The sequence below is a fragment of the Sorex araneus genome, chromosome 9, assembly GCF_027595985.1.
Source record: "Sorex araneus isolate mSorAra2 chromosome 9, mSorAra2.pri, whole genome shotgun sequence".
Lineage (NCBI taxonomy): Eukaryota > Metazoa > Chordata > Mammalia > Eulipotyphla > Soricidae > Sorex > Sorex araneus.
Genome location: NC_073310.1, coordinates 26,522,531 through 26,539,292, shown reverse-complemented (window position 1 = coordinate 26,539,292; position 16,762 = coordinate 26,522,531). Strand labels below are relative to the sequence as shown.

The 16,762-nt window shown below is 43.8% G+C and overlaps 1 protein-coding gene across 1 annotated transcript in view; it reads left to right on the top strand.

Moving 5' to 3' along the window:
- Positions 1–964: 964 nt before the first annotated feature.
- MTR (5-methyltetrahydrofolate-homocysteine methyltransferase) overlaps positions 965–16,762 on the top strand; it is a 123,070-nt gene continuing 107,272 nt past the window's right edge. Inside the window, exons 1-4 of the mRNA XM_055147501.1 lie at positions 965–1,653; positions 6,544–6,761; positions 11,217–11,306; positions 13,526–13,595. Of these exons, the coding sequence (XP_055003476.1) occupies positions 6,549–6,761; positions 11,217–11,306; positions 13,526–13,595 (373 nt within the window). The 5' untranslated portion in view covers positions 965–1,653; positions 6,544–6,548. The remainder of the gene's footprint in view (positions 1,654–6,543; positions 6,762–11,216; positions 11,307–13,525; positions 13,596–16,762) is intronic.

Here is a 16,762-nt window from a genome sequence, read left to right as displayed (position 1 = left end):
AGGCTGAGTTTTCAGCCCTAATGACCTTTCCTGGCAGATGACCAGTGGGGAAAAGCGGGCTTTTATGAAAAACAAAAAGGTTTAAGTAAAACAAGACATGAAGCAGCAACCAGGCATGATGGAGTTGCTCCTGCCCTGCCCTGCGTCTGACACCTGCTCTCGCTACCTCCTTCACTCAAAGTCCTGCCTGGGAGGGTCAGTATAGATGAAGTTGGCATGCGCTAAAACTAGTTTCTTTACTTGTCATTTTGCTTAAAGTTGAAGCTTCAAAAAACCTCAAGTTAATTTTTCTAGACTCAATAATTTTCCTCCCATGTATACGTGTATATATAGCATATATGTACAAAGGGTCCCCATTCTTGTTTGTTTTGTTTTGTTTTGTTTTGGTTTTGGTTACACCCAGCAATACTCAGGGTTACTTCTGGCTCTGCACTCAAGAATTACTCCTGGCGGTGCTTGGAGGACTATGGAATGCTGGGAATCGAACTGGGGTCGGCTGCGTGCAAGGCAAATGCCCTACCCGCTGGATTATCACTCCAGACCCAAGGGTCTCTATTCTTAAATAATTATCTTTTATTTTCAAAGGTTCTCCTACCTGGAATTTTTTTGGTTTTTGAGCAATGAACAGGGGTTACTCTTGGCTCTTCATTCAGGATTTACTCCTGGCGGTGCTGGGGGACTACGGGATATGCGGGCATTGAACACAGTTGCCAACTGTGTTCACCCTACCAGCTGAACTATCTCTCTAGACCCTGAAAATTTCTTTTGGTTGAATTGCCTTTTCTTGGCAAATACACTTCCTTCAAGACACACAGTTGTTTATTTGAACATCATTCCTCCAACACCTAGTTCTGTAGCTCTTCAGGTATACTCATGTGGGTGTTGAGTTTTTCCTCCTAGCCAGAGAGAAGTGGGTTGTGATGTTGCTACTCAGTTTCTGCACTCCAAGTGCGTGCGCCAATGCCAGGCACATGACAGGTGCTCAATAAATGTTAACTGTCAATCTCCCGCAGTACTTCCGGAAGCTGGGGCAAAGATGAGCGCCGGGACCAAGGGATGTAGGACTACAGCTCCCAGACAGCCTTGCGGCAAGACCTTAGGTGATTGGTTGAGCTCGGTCCGCTGGTACAGGTGAAGGGCTCCTCCGGACCAATCATGAGTGCGAGGAGGCGGGGCCTCCCACTGGAGGCGCGACTGAAACTGACAACAGAGTTTCCCTCCCCGCAGAGCTGTAACCCGAGCCGGGCCGCTACCTCGTCCTCCTCTGCGGGTCCTCCCAGGTGTCCTGCGGTGCCCGGCTCCTGGGTGCACGTGTCTGGTCACCAGACTCGGGCTGAGAACCTGGAGGAAAGCCAGCCGCGCGTTGGAGCCAGTGTAGCGGCGGAGCGTCAGGAGTGGCCGCGCTGAACTCAGGCCCCGCGGGCTGGAAGGCCCCGGGGCGGCGGCGGGCGGGCTTGGGGGATCTTCCGAGCCTCTGGTGACTCGGACCTTCGGCGGCTGCCTCGCCGGGAGCTGGCTGGCCTGGCTCCGGGCTGCCGGCCGCGCGCCTGCCTGCACCGGGAGTCTCGTGGATTGTCACCGGCGCCCCGACTGCACACGCCCTTCAGTAACCCTGCGACACTGTCCCCACGCTTCGGCCTCCCGAACCACGAGGTGAGACCTGGAGATGCCTGGCCAGTGCTCCCCGCGGCGGCCGGCACCTTTGGTACTTGCCAGGTGCTCTGTGGTCCCTCTTTTCTGCTCCGTTGCTTCACCCTCCTCCCACACCTCCTCCTTACCAGGCGAACAAATCTGTCCAAACGCTCAAAACAAGCCCCCTCACCCTACCCCATCGCCCCACCCTCCAAATGCCAAAACAACTTTGCAGTTAGACTGGGAATGTTTTCACCAAATCTTTGGAAGTTTTGCTTGACTTAACGCCATTTAGTGTGTAGCGAGCGAGGTTTTTATCTCTGCAAACTCCTTTGTGCGTAGATGCGTTTAGCTTAAAATCGATGAGCCGATCCCAGGCCGTCCGCCAGCGGCCAGACTAGTTATGAGAAGTGATTCTGATACTGGCTCTGGGATCATAAAACAAACAAACAAACGAACAAAAGCAAAACCTACCCCCCAAATAAAAAAAAAATCCAATACTTTAGCTCAGTAGCTTAGCGTAAGCCGGCTCTATTTATTTAATTTTAGGACTCCTCCCGGCTATGCATAGAAATTACTATGCATAAGTAGTGAGGTTCTGCACTCACTACTCAGGAATTACCCCTGGCGGTGCTTGTAGGACCTTATGTGATGCCCAAGGGATGGAACCCTGGTTGACTGAGTGCCAGGCAAGCGCCCTACGCGCTGTACTGTCTCTCGGGGGCTCCAAAGTCAGCTCTTAATGTAGCACTGTAGCACTGTCTACCCGTTGTTCATCGATTTCTTCGAGTAGGTACCAGTAACGTCTCCATTGTGAGACTTTGTTGTTACTGTTTTTGGCATATCCAATACGCCAGGGATAGCTTGCCAGGCTCTGCTGTGCAGGCGGGATACTCTCGGTAACTTGCCGGGCTCTCCGAGAGGGAGGGAAGAATCGAACCCAGGTCGCAGTGTGCAAGGCAAACGCCCTACCCACTGTGCTATAACTTTTCTAAGGCCATTTCAGGGGCTTCTCACTCCCCACTCTGCTCCTGCCCATGCTGAGGGGCTCTGCTAAGGGTGCTCAGCAGGACCTTAAGGTGCCCCACATGAAAAGCTTGCACACTTGCCTTTTTACCGGCCTCCAGGACAGTAGCTGTTTTATGATGGAATGAGGATCTTTAGCTCTGGAAGGAGGGTGCATGCTAACTTAATAATTGAGAAGCCCGAGGTGATTCAGTGGGTAGGGTGCTTGCCCTCCACGTGCCCAACCCTGGTTCGATCCCCGACACCATACCTGATCTCCCAAGCACCAGCACGAGTGACTTCAGCACAGATTCAAGAGTAAGCCCTGAGCCTCACAGGGAGTGGCCCAAACACTGGAAGAAAACTGAGAAGGAAGTTCATGCTAAGTGAGCTAGTGACCCTCTTCAGTCTAGAACTTGTTCATGTAGCTAGGTGGAACTGTCCCTGAGAAATATTTTATCCCTGTGTTGTATAAGATTTTTTTTTACACTATTTTACAAGATTCAACCTGTCCTTTGCCTGGGGATATCATAGCTGTTGATGATCTTTTACTTGATACTTCTGGTCCCCTGCTTTTTATTTATTAATTTTTAATTCTTTGGGATTTGTTTTGTTTTGGGACCATACCTGCTGATTCTCAGGGACTACTTCCAGCTCTACACTTAGGAATTACTCCTGTTGGTGCTCGAGAGCCCATGTGGGACGCCGGGGATTGAATCCAGGTCAGCCACATGCAACGCAAGCACTCAGCAAGCACCTTCCATGCTGTACTATTGCTCAGGCCTGCTTGGGCCTTCTTGCCAGCAGCCCTAGATCTGCAGTGCACTTGAAAATTGTCTTCTTTTCCTGCTGAGCTAAAGTACTCTGGGCCACGCACTTCCAACCCTAGGTTATCATACCAACACGCCGTATTCCCAACAGATATTAAGTCCAGGAGATTCTTTACCTCCTTATATACTCTGCACCCATTCTAGTAAGTAACTTCCAAGGCCATAGCGATACTACTCTTCTGCACCTCAGAAAGGTAATGGTGCTTTTGAGCCATGTGTGACTTCTCCATTTGAATCGCGTTGCTGCTTTGCTTGACCTATTTTGTGTAGTTGGTCAATTCTTTTGCTCATTGAGTTTATCAGCAAATTCTCCAACAGAGGCACTATATATTTTAACCATAATGATAAGCAATTCCAGTGATTTTATATATACACCCAAGCAAGTGTCTGTAGTGTCACATACAGTTCTCTGGATAGGAAATACAGGGTAAGCATAGTCCTGAGCACATAGAATCCTTGTGTATCAGCTTTCAGGGGAAAGGAACTTGAAGAATTCCTCAGAATGGGTTACCCCCAACCTCACTTTCCCTACATTTTCTGGAAAGAAGCAATACTGGGGCAAGATTTCACTTCTCTGTGTGCAAGATCCTTATTGCTTGCAATACCCTGACTGAGAAAGTCCATTTCTTTACAGCAGTGGCCAAAGGGACAGCTTAGTCACAAGGGTCCAGGCAGCAGTTTTAGCATCCCAGTTAAAACAATGGTTTGCTGTTTTTTTTTTTTTTTCTTTTTGGGTCACACCTGGCGATGCACAGGGGTTACTCCTGGCTGTACACTCAGGAATTACTCCTGGTGGTGCTCAGGGGACCATATAGGTTGCTGGGAATTGAACCTGGGTCGTCTTTGTGCAAGGCAAACACCCTACCCGCTGTGCTATTGCTCTAGCACCGAAACAATGAGTTTTAAGGACCTCAGTTGTAGAGGAATCTTGTATCCAATCCCATGTGTGTGTTGTTTGGGCCACACCAGTGATACTCAGAATTTACTCCTGGCTGTGTGCTCAGGGATCACTTCTGGCAATGCAAGGGATGCTGGGGACCAAATCTGGTCTGCTGTGTGCAGGGTAAGCGCCCTGCCGCTGTGCACTACCTCTCTGGCTCTGTGTATGTGTGTGTGTGTATTTTGTAATGGACAGATTGTATCTTGACGGTTAACCATTTTTAACGTTTTCTACTCTTTATTCCCCAGCTACTCCTGGCTTTTCTGGGACTGCTCCTGGCAGTGTCCAACAGGCCGTGTGGTGCTGGGGATTGAATCTGGACTTCCCAGAAGCAAAGCATGCATTCATCCCATTGAACTTTCTCTCTTGACCCTATTCATCTATTTTGTATGTTAACCCTTTATTAGGTATATATTAGGTATATTATGGCTGGAGCGACAGCACAGCGGGTAGGGTATTTGCCTTGCATGCAGCCGACCAGGGTTCGATTCCTTCGTCCCTCTCAGAGAGCCTGGCAAGCTACCTAGAGTATCCCACCCACATGGCAGAGCCTGGCAAGCTCCCGTGGCGTATTCAATATGCCAAAAACAATAACAAGTCTCACAATGGAGACTTTACTGGTGCCTGTGCTAGCAAATCGATGAACAACGGGACAACAGTGTGACAGTGCTACAGTTTCTTGTTATTGGAATGCATCTTCAAAAAAAAAAGTAATTAAAAAAACCTTCATAAAGAAAAGCCTAAGGTTAAGGAACTGATAGTTTTTCTTCTGTGTAGTTTTTGGTTTCAGGCTTAATTCAAGTATTTAATCAATTTTGAATTAATTATGTTTTAACTCAATTTGTCTGTGCTATAAGGTTTTTTTTTTTTTTTTTTTTTTGCTATGCTCAGCTGTGGTCAGATCTCGGGGACTATTTGGGGTTCTGGGGATTGAAACCCAGTGGATCACTTGTAAGGCAAATGCCCTACCCACTGTACTATCTCTGACACATAACCTCATTTTTTTCTAACTTCCAGTTTTTCAACACCATTTATTGAAAAAACCTTTGTCGTAAATTAGTTATCTGTAGATTCATGCATTATTTCTGCTCTCTCAGTTGTGTTCCGTTGATCTGTGTTTTTTATTCCAATAGCATACTGTTTAGATTATCAAAATTTTATAAGTAGTTTGAATCAGGACTTTTGATTCTTTGGTTCTCTTCCTGCTGTATTGCTCTGGCTAATTTGAGATCTTTTGTCATTCAAAGGGCCCCACCCAGCAGTGCTCAGGGCTCTATGCTCAGGGATCACTGCTGGCGGGTTTAGGCGACCATATGTGGTGCTGGATTGAATGCAGGTCCCCTGCTGAGATGTAAGTGCCTTACCAGCTGTCATGTCTCTCTGGCGCCTCAGAGCACATTTTCGAATTTTTCGTTTCATTTGTGTGAAGAACGTCAGTGGCATTTTGAATCTGCATACTGATTTAGGTAAAATGACCGTTTAAACTAATGTTTCCTAACTGGAAGCCCCGGAGAGGGAGAGTGCAAGGACGTGGAAGGGAGAGAAGGAGAGGGAGAGGGGGTGAGAAAAAGGGAGAGGGAGAGGGAAGGACGAGGAGGGGTGAGGGAGAGGACGAGAGGGAGGGAGAAGGAGAAGGAGAGGGAGCAGTGAGCAAAACCTCTGATGGCAGTAAGCAGGGGAGAGTCAGAGTTAATGACTTCAATGGCAGTTTGGACTTAACTGGGTTTTTTTTTTTTTTTTCATTAAACTGTGCTAAATTTCCCTATTAATGGAGCCTGTACACAGAATTAACAAAGAGCCCCAGAAGGCTTGCTTTGAGAGCCTCTCCTAATTTGAGTCACAGGGCCACCACTGCCTATTGTCCTTGTCTAGCCTGGCTTTGGAGCTTCACCTGGGATTTTGGTTTGTGTAAAATCTTGATTGCATCATTAGGCCTTGCTTCAACTTAAATATATTGTGGCGTTTTTTTTTTTTTCATTTTTTTTTATGCTGTTGAAGTATGAGTACATCTTTCATGAGTGTCTCCCTTACTCCGTATTGTGAATTGTTAAAAATTATTGTAAACTTCCTCTCAACGCACATTTTCCCCGTTAATTTTTTTTTTAAGTCTTTTTTTTTTTTCAACTTTCCTTAAAGCCAAGATGAAGAAAACACAGCAGCCGGGTGAGATTGAAGCCATTCTACGGGAGAGGATTATGGTGCTTGATGGAGGGATGGGGACCATGATTCAGCGGCACCGGCTAAGTGAAGAAGACTTCCGAGGTCAAGAATTTAAAGCTCATCCCAGGCCACTGAAAGGCAACAATGACATTTTGAGTATAACTCAGCCAGATATCATTTATCAGATTCACAAGGTAAAGTGTCTCCAGCTTCTTAATGTTTTCATTCCATCACTCTGAGCGGTTTTGCATGCCAAGGACAGGTCACTGTGTACCGTCTTTGTAGGATATGGAAGACAGAAGTCGTTTGTTCAGAAAGGATTCCTTTGACTCCAAATAAAAGTTATGTACTGTGTTGAATATTCAAGATAAGATGGTAGAGAAGGGAAGGTTTTTAATTGCCTTTAAAACATTCCATTTTTTTTTTTTTTTTTGCTTGTGGTTTATTTTTGCTGGGGATCTAAACCAGGGCCTCACACATGCAAAATCTTTGTGTTGAGGGGGGAGGGGGGTGGAGAGGGTGGCACATTTGGCTGTGTTCAGGGCTTGCTCCTTGCTCTGTGCTCAGGGATCACTCTTGGCATGCTCAGGAGACCATGTGTGGTGCTGGGGATTGAACCAGGGCCACTTGTGTGCAATGTAAGTGCCTTATCAGCTCTGCTATATTCTCTGACTCTGCCACTTTTTTAAAAAACTTTTTTTAAATTGTAGCACAGTGATATACACAGTTACAAAGTTGTTGTGATTGGATTTCAGTCACAACACCCATCCCTTCAGCACTGTAATTTTCCCACCACCAGTGGTCCTGGTTTACCTCCCATCTCTGCCCCCCTCCCCCCTCCCTATGGCAGGCAGTTTCCTTCTCTCCCTCACCCTCCTTCTCCCTCCCTCTCCCTTCCTCCTCTTCCCTCCCCTTCTGAGGCCCTGCCACTTTCAACAAAATAGTTTATAAGGAAACCAATTTTACTGGTAGCTAATTGATATGAACAAGAGTTAAATTACTTAAATTACTACTGCTTGTTTCTGCTCACATCAGCATCATCACACTTCTAAATAAAGACCCCAAAACTACTAAAACTAACCAATAATTTATATATATATTTTTTATATTTTAAATTTTTTTTTTATTTTTTACTTTTCGGGTCACGCCCGGTGATGCACAGGGGTTACTCCTGGCTCATGCACTCAGGAATTACTCCTGGCGGTGCTGGGGGACCATATGGGATGCTGAGAATCGAACCCAGGTTAGCCGCATGCAAGGCAAATGACCTACTCACTGTGCTATCACTCCAGCCCCAATAATTTATATTTCATTCAGTTTTCCTACTGCTTATTCCAGTCAGACTTCCTGGAATTCTTTGGCTGTAGAAACCATGCTTGTGTTCTATGGGTGAATAAAGGGAAAAGGACTGAATTATTCTCACAGTTATTTCTAGTGGAGTCAGTGACTATAGATTAGATCCCCTGTTGTTTGATTTTACTAGAACGCCCAAGTTATGTTTGCACTATAAGTGCCTGGATTGAGCTTTTGACTTCATGGGCGCTTGTTTCAAAGATATTTAAAAACTGATGAGAGAGGATTGTAATTTGAGCATCACATCCAAGCCCCTGAGTGGGCTTTTTTTTTTTTTGCTTTGTGGGTCACACCTGGTGATGCTCAGGGCTTGATTACTCCTGGCTCTGCATCTCAGGAATCACTCTCAGGGGTGCTCTGGGGACCATATGGGATGCTGGGAATCGAACCCGGGTTGGCCACATGCAAGGTAAATGCCCTACCCGTTGTGCTATTGCTCCAGCCCCGCCTGAGTGGGCTTTTAAGCCAGGAAAGAAGATAGAGAGGGTAAAGAATGAAAAGAAAAACATTTAAACTTTATTTTAGAGAAATTAAAAATTTTATACAACATTAAAGGAAATTTAATTGGATTTAAGATATATGTCTTCTAATTAGAAAGAGGTTTATTATTGTGAAAATAAGGTCTGGATAGTTGATATACAACAACAGCAACAAAAAACTAAACATAGTACTTGTAATATCAGTATCATGACAGAACAGCTATTTATATTTTTAATTTATATTTTAATCTAGTTCTTATACTCAGAATTTTGAAATTAAATTACAATTTATTGCTTGACAGTTTCATAATTTGTAATTTTTAATTATATACCATGAGTATTAAATATCTTGAAAAGTGATTTTAATACCTTTGTATAGCCTGATTCATATGGATATTATTGGTTAATTTACTAGTCTTATTTTTAGGTGAGAAAGTTGTTTTTAATTTTTCCTTCTTTCTTGGGAAATTAAATTAATTTAATTATTTGGGATCTCGAGGCATCTCTGTGGAGAATCTCCCTTCCGAGATTCATTTATGAGTCTCAGGATCATGGCCCTTAATGTGCTTAAATGGAGCCCAGGGGCAGTTCTCAGGCGTGACTGCCGGGAAACCAGATGGGCCCGGAGATGGGAAGAGGTTACCTATCCCCCACTCAGTGAAGCCTGGAGTTTTCAGTCACTCGGCCCGCATACCTGGGTTTTTCAGAGGATTCATTTTCATGTATGAGAGGTTCAGGATGTGCCTGTGAAAGGTCCGCTGTGAACATGGTGGCGATTGGGTGCTGGAGGTTTGCGGCTGCCAGGGTTCATTTGGGGCAGGCGGAGGGACACACCTGCCCCTTCTGAGGTGCCCTGTGAAATCAGCCTGATGAGGGTGGGGAGGCTTCTCTGTGGAGTGCTACTCTCCTCCGAGATTCATTTGTTATTTATATACATACATATGTGTGTATACACATACATGTCGAATATATATGTATTAGATATGTATATATATGTACACACACACACACACACATATATATATATATATATATATATATATATATTTCCTTGAATGTGTACAGACCTTCACAAACTTCTGATTGCAGTAGATTGCAGTATTTCCCAAACCATAGTAGTCTCTGGGGTACTTGGGGGTGGGTGTGGGGGAGGTTTGTTTTCTGCCTGTTCACTTAAAGAAGTTAGATTTCCAGTTATTTTATTTTGATTTTTCACAAAAAGAGAATATCTACCAAATAAATCTGGGAAATTCTGGTACATTACTTTTATACCATTGTAAAGTTGAACCATCATAAGTTGTGGAATATATATGTGTGTATGTATGTATTTAAACTCATAGTATTTTTTATATATATGTATGCTTTAAACTTCATGCTTAGTATTTTATTTTTTTATTATTTTTTTTGGCATAAACATTTTTATTTTTTTTTAAATTTTTTTATTGAGTCGCCATGTGGAAAGTTACAAAGTTTTCAGGTTTAAGTCTCAGTTATACAATGCTCGAACCATGCTTAGTATTTGAATCTTTTTTTTTTTTTGCTCAGTAGTTCTTTTAGAAATCTTTTACGTGGATGTATGTAGATAAATGCAATATTTATTAGCCGTATAGAAGGTTATAAAATAGAGATATTGTAGTTTATTTGGACTGGAGCGATAGCACAGCAGGTAGGGCATTTGCTTTGCACGTGGCCGACCCGGGTTCGATTCCTTTGTCCCTCTTGGAGAGCCCAGCAAGGAACTGAGAGTATCCCGCCCACATGGGGAAGCCTGGGAAGCTACCTCTGGCATATTCGATATGCCAAAAACAGTAACAACAAGTCTCACAATAGAGACGTTACTGGTGCCTGCAACCAATGAACAACTGGACGACAGTGATACAGTGATAGTTTATTTATTTTTGTAATGTGGTTGTTTAGTGTAATTTTGACTTTCTATAAATATGTAAATCTTGTTTTTTTTTTTTTCTTTTTGGGTCACACATGGCAATGCAGAGGGGTTACTCCTGGCTCTGCACTCAGGAATCACCTCTGGTGGTGCTCAGAGGACCGTATGGGATGCAGGGAATCGAATTCGGGTCGGCCTTGTGCAAGGCAAACGCTCTACCCACTGTACTATTGCTCCAGCCCCTTGTTTTTTCTTTTTGTTTTGTTTTTAATTTTCATTTTTTCTTCAGTGTTTTCACTATAGGCAAGGTTGGTTTTACTCACTATTAGGAAATCATGGGTGTTGAGAGATTCCAGAATGTACATCATACGTTGGCCAGAGTAGAGTCCAAAAACTGAAAGTAGAAAAAGAAGTGGAGTGTATCAACTTCTTAAGGTTTTAGTAAGGGAATAGAGGGAGTGGGAGATGTTAACTGAAATAATCACATTTAGAACTGAAATCACAGAAGTAGTGCTGAGACAGTGATTCATCGGGGATCAGATCATGCTAAAGCGGGTAAAAGTTAAGAGAACTGAACCAGTGTTTGTTAAGTGCCTCTTCAGTGCCAGACACACCGGATTTTATATCTGTACCTTCTCCCAGAGAAGGATGGTTATGACACTTTCACATACAAAACTGAAACTCCGAAAAGTGATGAAACGTAAGTCATATAACTCAATTTGCATGTGAACCTTTATCAGAATTTGATAAAATTCTATTTGTTTATTTACACCACTACCTTCCTGTAAAATCATTAACCTCTTCTGTAGGGCCTTCCATTTAGTAAGTGGTCCAAAGTTGCTTAGTGATGATAATGCTATATAAAAACATTTACTGTTGGGGACAGAACTCCTAAACTCGCTCACATTTGCATTGCTTATCTCTTGGTGCAGGAGTACTTACTGGCAGGGGCAGACATTATTGAAACAAATACTTTCAGCAGTACTAGTATTGCTCAAGCCGACTATGGACTTGAAAATCTGGTAAGAATTCATTTTTTCTCCATATTTCAGATGTTCAGGAGCCTTTGGAATATTGGATTTTCTAGTGACATTATCACCCAATCTGCAGAGTCAAAAACACCTACTTAAGTATCCTTTGTGATTTCAATCTCTTCTGACTGTAGCAGGCATGAACTCCACATTGCTTTTTTTTTTTTTTTTTCTCTTCGGGTCACACCCGGCAATGCTCAGGGGTTACTCCTGTCTTTGTACTCAGGAATTATTCTTGGTGGTGCTCGGGGGACCATATGGGATGCTGGGAATTGAACCCGGGTCGGCCACATGCAGGGCAAACACCCTACCCGCTGTGCTATCATTCTAGCCCCTCCACATTGCTTTTTTAAAAAGTTTTTTAAAATTTTATTTTCATAAAGTTGTTCACACCAATTGTTTACACTCAACATTTCAACACCAATCCTACCACCATTACACCTTCCCACCACCAATTATTTCAAATTTTCCCACCACCACCCAAGCCTGCCCCATAGGCAGATGCTTAAATCATTTATTTTGTATTGCTTGTTATGAATAGTAAGAGATGTCATGCAGCTGCTAAAGAGGCCATGTGCTCCTGGAATTCTAAAATTTTTTAAAATATTTGGGGTTTGGAAGCATCTTTGCAGTGTGCTGCTCTCCTCAGAGATTCATGTGTGAGTCTCTAAGTCATGGTCCTTTATATGCTTAAATGGCCTGATTTTGATCTCTTTTTAGATGTATCTATGGGTCTCTGAAATGAGGCCAATAAATGAGCTTGTATAGCTGAACTGGAGGTGGTTTGTGAGTGTGACTTTCACATATACAACTTTCGGCTGTTTAATTTCTTGGGAAGCTTGGTTCCAAGTTGTTGGGGTCTGGCCAGAGGCACAGCGGCAATTTTGGGGTATCAGGAAGCCTGAAGGCACCATCAGGCTGCTGATGCACTTGCCCCAAAGGTACAGGTTGACCTGCTGGGCGGCACCATACCCCCTTCTCTTCTGTTTTTCTTTTTTTTTTTTTCAGTCACACCCAGCGATGCTCAAGCGTCACTCCTGGCTCTGTGCTCAGGAATTACTCCTGGTGGTGCTTGGGGGACCATATGGGATACTGGGGATCGAACCTGGGTCAGCGGTGTGCAAGGCAAATGCCTTACCCGCTGTGCTGTTGCTCCAGCCTGCCCCTTCTCTTCTGCTTCGTTACAAAGTAGCCCATTTGTTTTCCAGCTGGCTTCTTTTATGGGCAAGTAATAGTTAAATAAAAATGATACTAATTCAGTGGTTGTGAATAAAGTGATAAAGGCATAACTAGCCGTGGTGTAGTTTGCGAAACCTTTTAAGTAGAGGATGGCAGATTAGTTTCCTCTTCTTCTCCCCCCACTTAATTGTAGTAAAATAGATATTCCATAAAATCTCCATTATAATCATTTTTAATTATGTAGGTGAATGGCACTTAGTACATCATTGTGCTACCATTATTACTATATCTTCATCTTGCAAAACTGACATTCTATCCTCATTAAACAATGACTGCCCACAGGCCTTCCCACAGGCCCTGGAAATCATTATTCTGTTTGTGTACACTGTTTTGTGTTGATGGTGTTTAGGGCTTTTCTGGTTTTTCCCAGCTCTCTGCTTAGGGGTCCCTTCTGGCCATGACCATGTAGTACTAGGGCTAGAATCCCGGCTTCCTGAATGTAAAGTGCTCAGCCCTTTGAGCTGTGTCTTCAGCTCCTGTTGTATGAATTTGACAACACTAGGTCCCTTGTGTGTAAGTGGACACAAATGCATTTTCTTACATGGCAAGGTAGCAACACAATGGGAGAAGTGATCCACACACCTGAGTTAGTTTGGGGGATGTTGAAAGGGAAGGGTGTTGGCGTCTCGGGGAGAAAGGTGGGTTCATGGACAATGGGGATGGTGGTACATTTATGTGCATGGGAAACCATCATTAGCAGTATTGCAAATCACTGAGCCTCACTAAAACAAAAAAATTTACAAAAAAATTAAAATAAAAGCAGTTACCAGAGGCACTCCAATTGCGTTCATTATTGGGGCTAGTCATAGAATTTCTTATTTATTCCATTTGGATTTCATTCAAACCCTCAGAAAAATTTGTTGACTCTTATTTCCTTGTTGAATTAAACTGGGTTTTAGAAGTGTGTGAGTTTCTTACATGCTGTGAGGAGGGACAGAAGGACAGAGTGACATTTCTACCCTTTGTGTTAGGCCTACCGGATGAACAAATGCTCTGCAGGAGTGGCCCGAAAGGCAGCCGAGGAGGTAACGCTCCAGACAGGTAAGGGGCCTCCTAATTTTATAGAAATGGTTCCTCTGACACCCTCAGCATTCCTGTGAAGTCCTTGCTGTGCTGTTTTATTTTGATGACAGTTGGCTTAGCGGTGACAGTGCAGATACACTGGTTTGTAGGCCACTTCTCTGGAGTCTAATAATCCAGCATTCCAGTGGGCCTACGCTCAGGGTTTAGATATTTTCCCAGGGTTTATATCTTAACTAACTTTGTAGCTTCATCCATGACTTCCTAATATGTTTATAGCTAACATAACTTTTTTTTTCTCTTTGGAAACATTATTATGAAGTTAATAAGGTTAATAGCTGGCTTTTTGGTTATTAAGATATTTGGTTGCATCCTTTTAAAACTACCTTTAGGGCACATTGGGTAGGGTGCTTGCCTTGCATGCAGACAACACAGATCCGATCTCCAGCAGCCCATGTGGTCCCCAAGCCCCACTGGGAGTGATCGATCCATAATTCCTGAACACAGTATGGTTCAAAAAGCAAACAAACAAACAAACAAAATCCAACTATCTTTATGCCAGTGGTTAGAGGTAAAGAGACACTGTTTTAGGGCCTGTAGTGTTAGCACAGTGGGTAGGGCATTTGCCTGGGCTTGATGCCTGGTATCTCATATGGTTACCTGAGCCCACCGGAAGTAATCTCTGAGTGCAGAGCCAGAAGTAAGCCCTGAGCACTACCAGGTGTGCTCCCCCCTCCGCTCCCCACACACTAAAAGAAGAGACTCTTTATTTTCCACTTCATACCACTATAATGTTCTTGAAGACTCTGTGAGGCACCCAAAGAGTGCGGCATTCGATTTATTCTTGCTGGGATTTGAAAAGTACCTCCCCAGAATAACCTCCTGGCTGACTGCCCTAAAGAACACTTGAGCACCAGCTGGTAGGGGAGGCTCTGAGGGAGGAAAGGAAAAAGAGAAATCTATGGAGGCCCTTTGCATTTGGAAATGTGAAGTTATTGCCAGCAGGAAAGATATAACGCGAAATTTGTGAAGAAGTTAGATACCGGCATACTAATGAAGATTGAAGCCATTTATAGGAGCTCTGTTTCTGAGAGATAATGTTTAAATCCAGAGGAATGTAGACAGTTACTCCAACAGAGTTACAGGTTAGAGGATATTTTTTGTTTTGTTTTGTTTTGTTTTGGTGCTTCAGGTCTTATATTTGGCTCTGAACTCCCAGAACACTGCTGGCAGGGCTTGGGGGATCATATGGGACGCTGGGGATCAAACCCAAGCCGGCTCTGTTCAAGGCAAGTGCCTTACTTGCTGTACTATTGCTCCAGCGCCCCCTGCCCCCTTTTTTGATTTTGGTGTGTGTATGGCGGGTGTGGGGATGGTTGTTGGTTTTTTTTTTTTTTTTTGGCTATACTAGCAGTGCTGAGGGCTTATTTGTAGCTCTGAGCTTAGTGATCACTCCTGGTGGGGTTTTGGGAAAGAACCCAAGTCAGCCATGTGCAAAGCAAGTTGTTGTATTGTCTCTCTGGCCCAGACTAGAGGATATTAATTAGCTAATACAGGGAAAGTGAGGACATTTTTTTCTGCCTGCACGTTATTATTCAGCTTTGAGGACAATAAAGAATATTTGGGCTTGTAACCTGTTCACACACTGGGTTCTCTACTTCTTGTCAGTCTTTCCCAGTTAATTGTAAAACACAGCAGAGCCTATGTGATAAGTAAATGAAAACAAATTCTCATCCTCTTTTAGATGCACTTGCCCTAGAGGAAAGGTTTTCAAATAATTTTTAGAACTTATTGAATATTTCTGCTTCATGCTTTATGAATTGAAGCTTACTCATTAAATTTACTGAACTTCTTTTCTCCTTTTGCCCTTTTATTTATTTATATATTTTTAAATTTATTTACTTTATTGGATCACCATGTGGAAAGTTATGCTTTCTGACTTATGTCTCAGTTATAAAATGCTCGAACACCCATCCCTTCACCAGTGCACATATTCCACCACCCAAAACCCCAGTATACCTCCCAACCCCCCCACCCCCCTACCCCCCACCCCCCGCCTGCATAGCTGATAAATTTCAGTTTACTTTCTCTTTACCTTGGTTAAATTCCATATTTTAACACAAAAATCACTATTGTTGTTGGAGTTTCCCCCCAAAAAACAGCCCTGCTGAAAAGGCAGCATTTGATAATTAGTTTTCCATTGCTGAGAGTGAAGAGATACGAAGTTGTGCAGCCGCGATAGCCATAGCAATAGCGGCCACGTGGTTTGGGATTTCTGTATTTTAGTAACTAAGTCCAGGGAGATTTATATTAGAACTTGCATCATTTCCCTTCCTCGGGCTTAGTTCACAGTCGAGAGAAATTTCTGCAAGCAGCTGCTGGTACCAAAAGTAGTCTAGCTGGCCTCCGGATCGTGGTCAATCAGCAGCAGAGCGGCCGCACAAATGTGTGGCCACCCGGGTTGCATCTCGGCGGAGAGCCTAAATTTACTGAACTTTAAGAACTGATTAGATAGGGGCTAGAGCGATAGCACAGCAGGTAGGGCGTTTGCCTTGCATGAGGCTGACCCAGGTTTGATCCCCAGCATCCTATATGGTCCATTGAGCACTGCCAGGAGTAATTCCTGAGTGTAGAGCCAGGAGTAACCCCTGTGCATCGCCGAGTGTGATCCAAAAAGCCAAAAACAAAAAACCAAAAAAAAATTGTTAGATAACTCTGCTTTTTACTTTAATTTTTTTTTGGGTGGGACTGGGGTTGGGGGCCACATTTGGCAGTGCTCAGGGCTTATTCCTGGCTCTGTGCTTAGGGATCACTCCTGGCAGGGTTCAGGGGAGTGTATGTGGTATCAAGGTATCAAGGTACAAGGTAGCCAGGTATTAAGTCTGGGTCAGGCATGTGCAGGCAAGAGCCTGCTGTGCTGTGCTGTACTCTTTTTCCGCCCCTCTACTTGAGTTTTTTTTTTTTCCTTTTTGGATCACACCCAGCAATGCACAGGGGTCACTCCTGGCTCTGCGCTAAGGAATTACCCCTGGTGGTGCTTAGGGGACCATATGGGATGCTGGGAATCGAACCTGGGTCGGCTGTGTGCAAGGCAAATGCCCTACCCGCTGTGCTATCGCTCCAGCCCCTCTACTTGAGTTTTGAGCTTTAATTCTGATTAGCTAGGAAGGACCTGAGCTAAAGTGTTA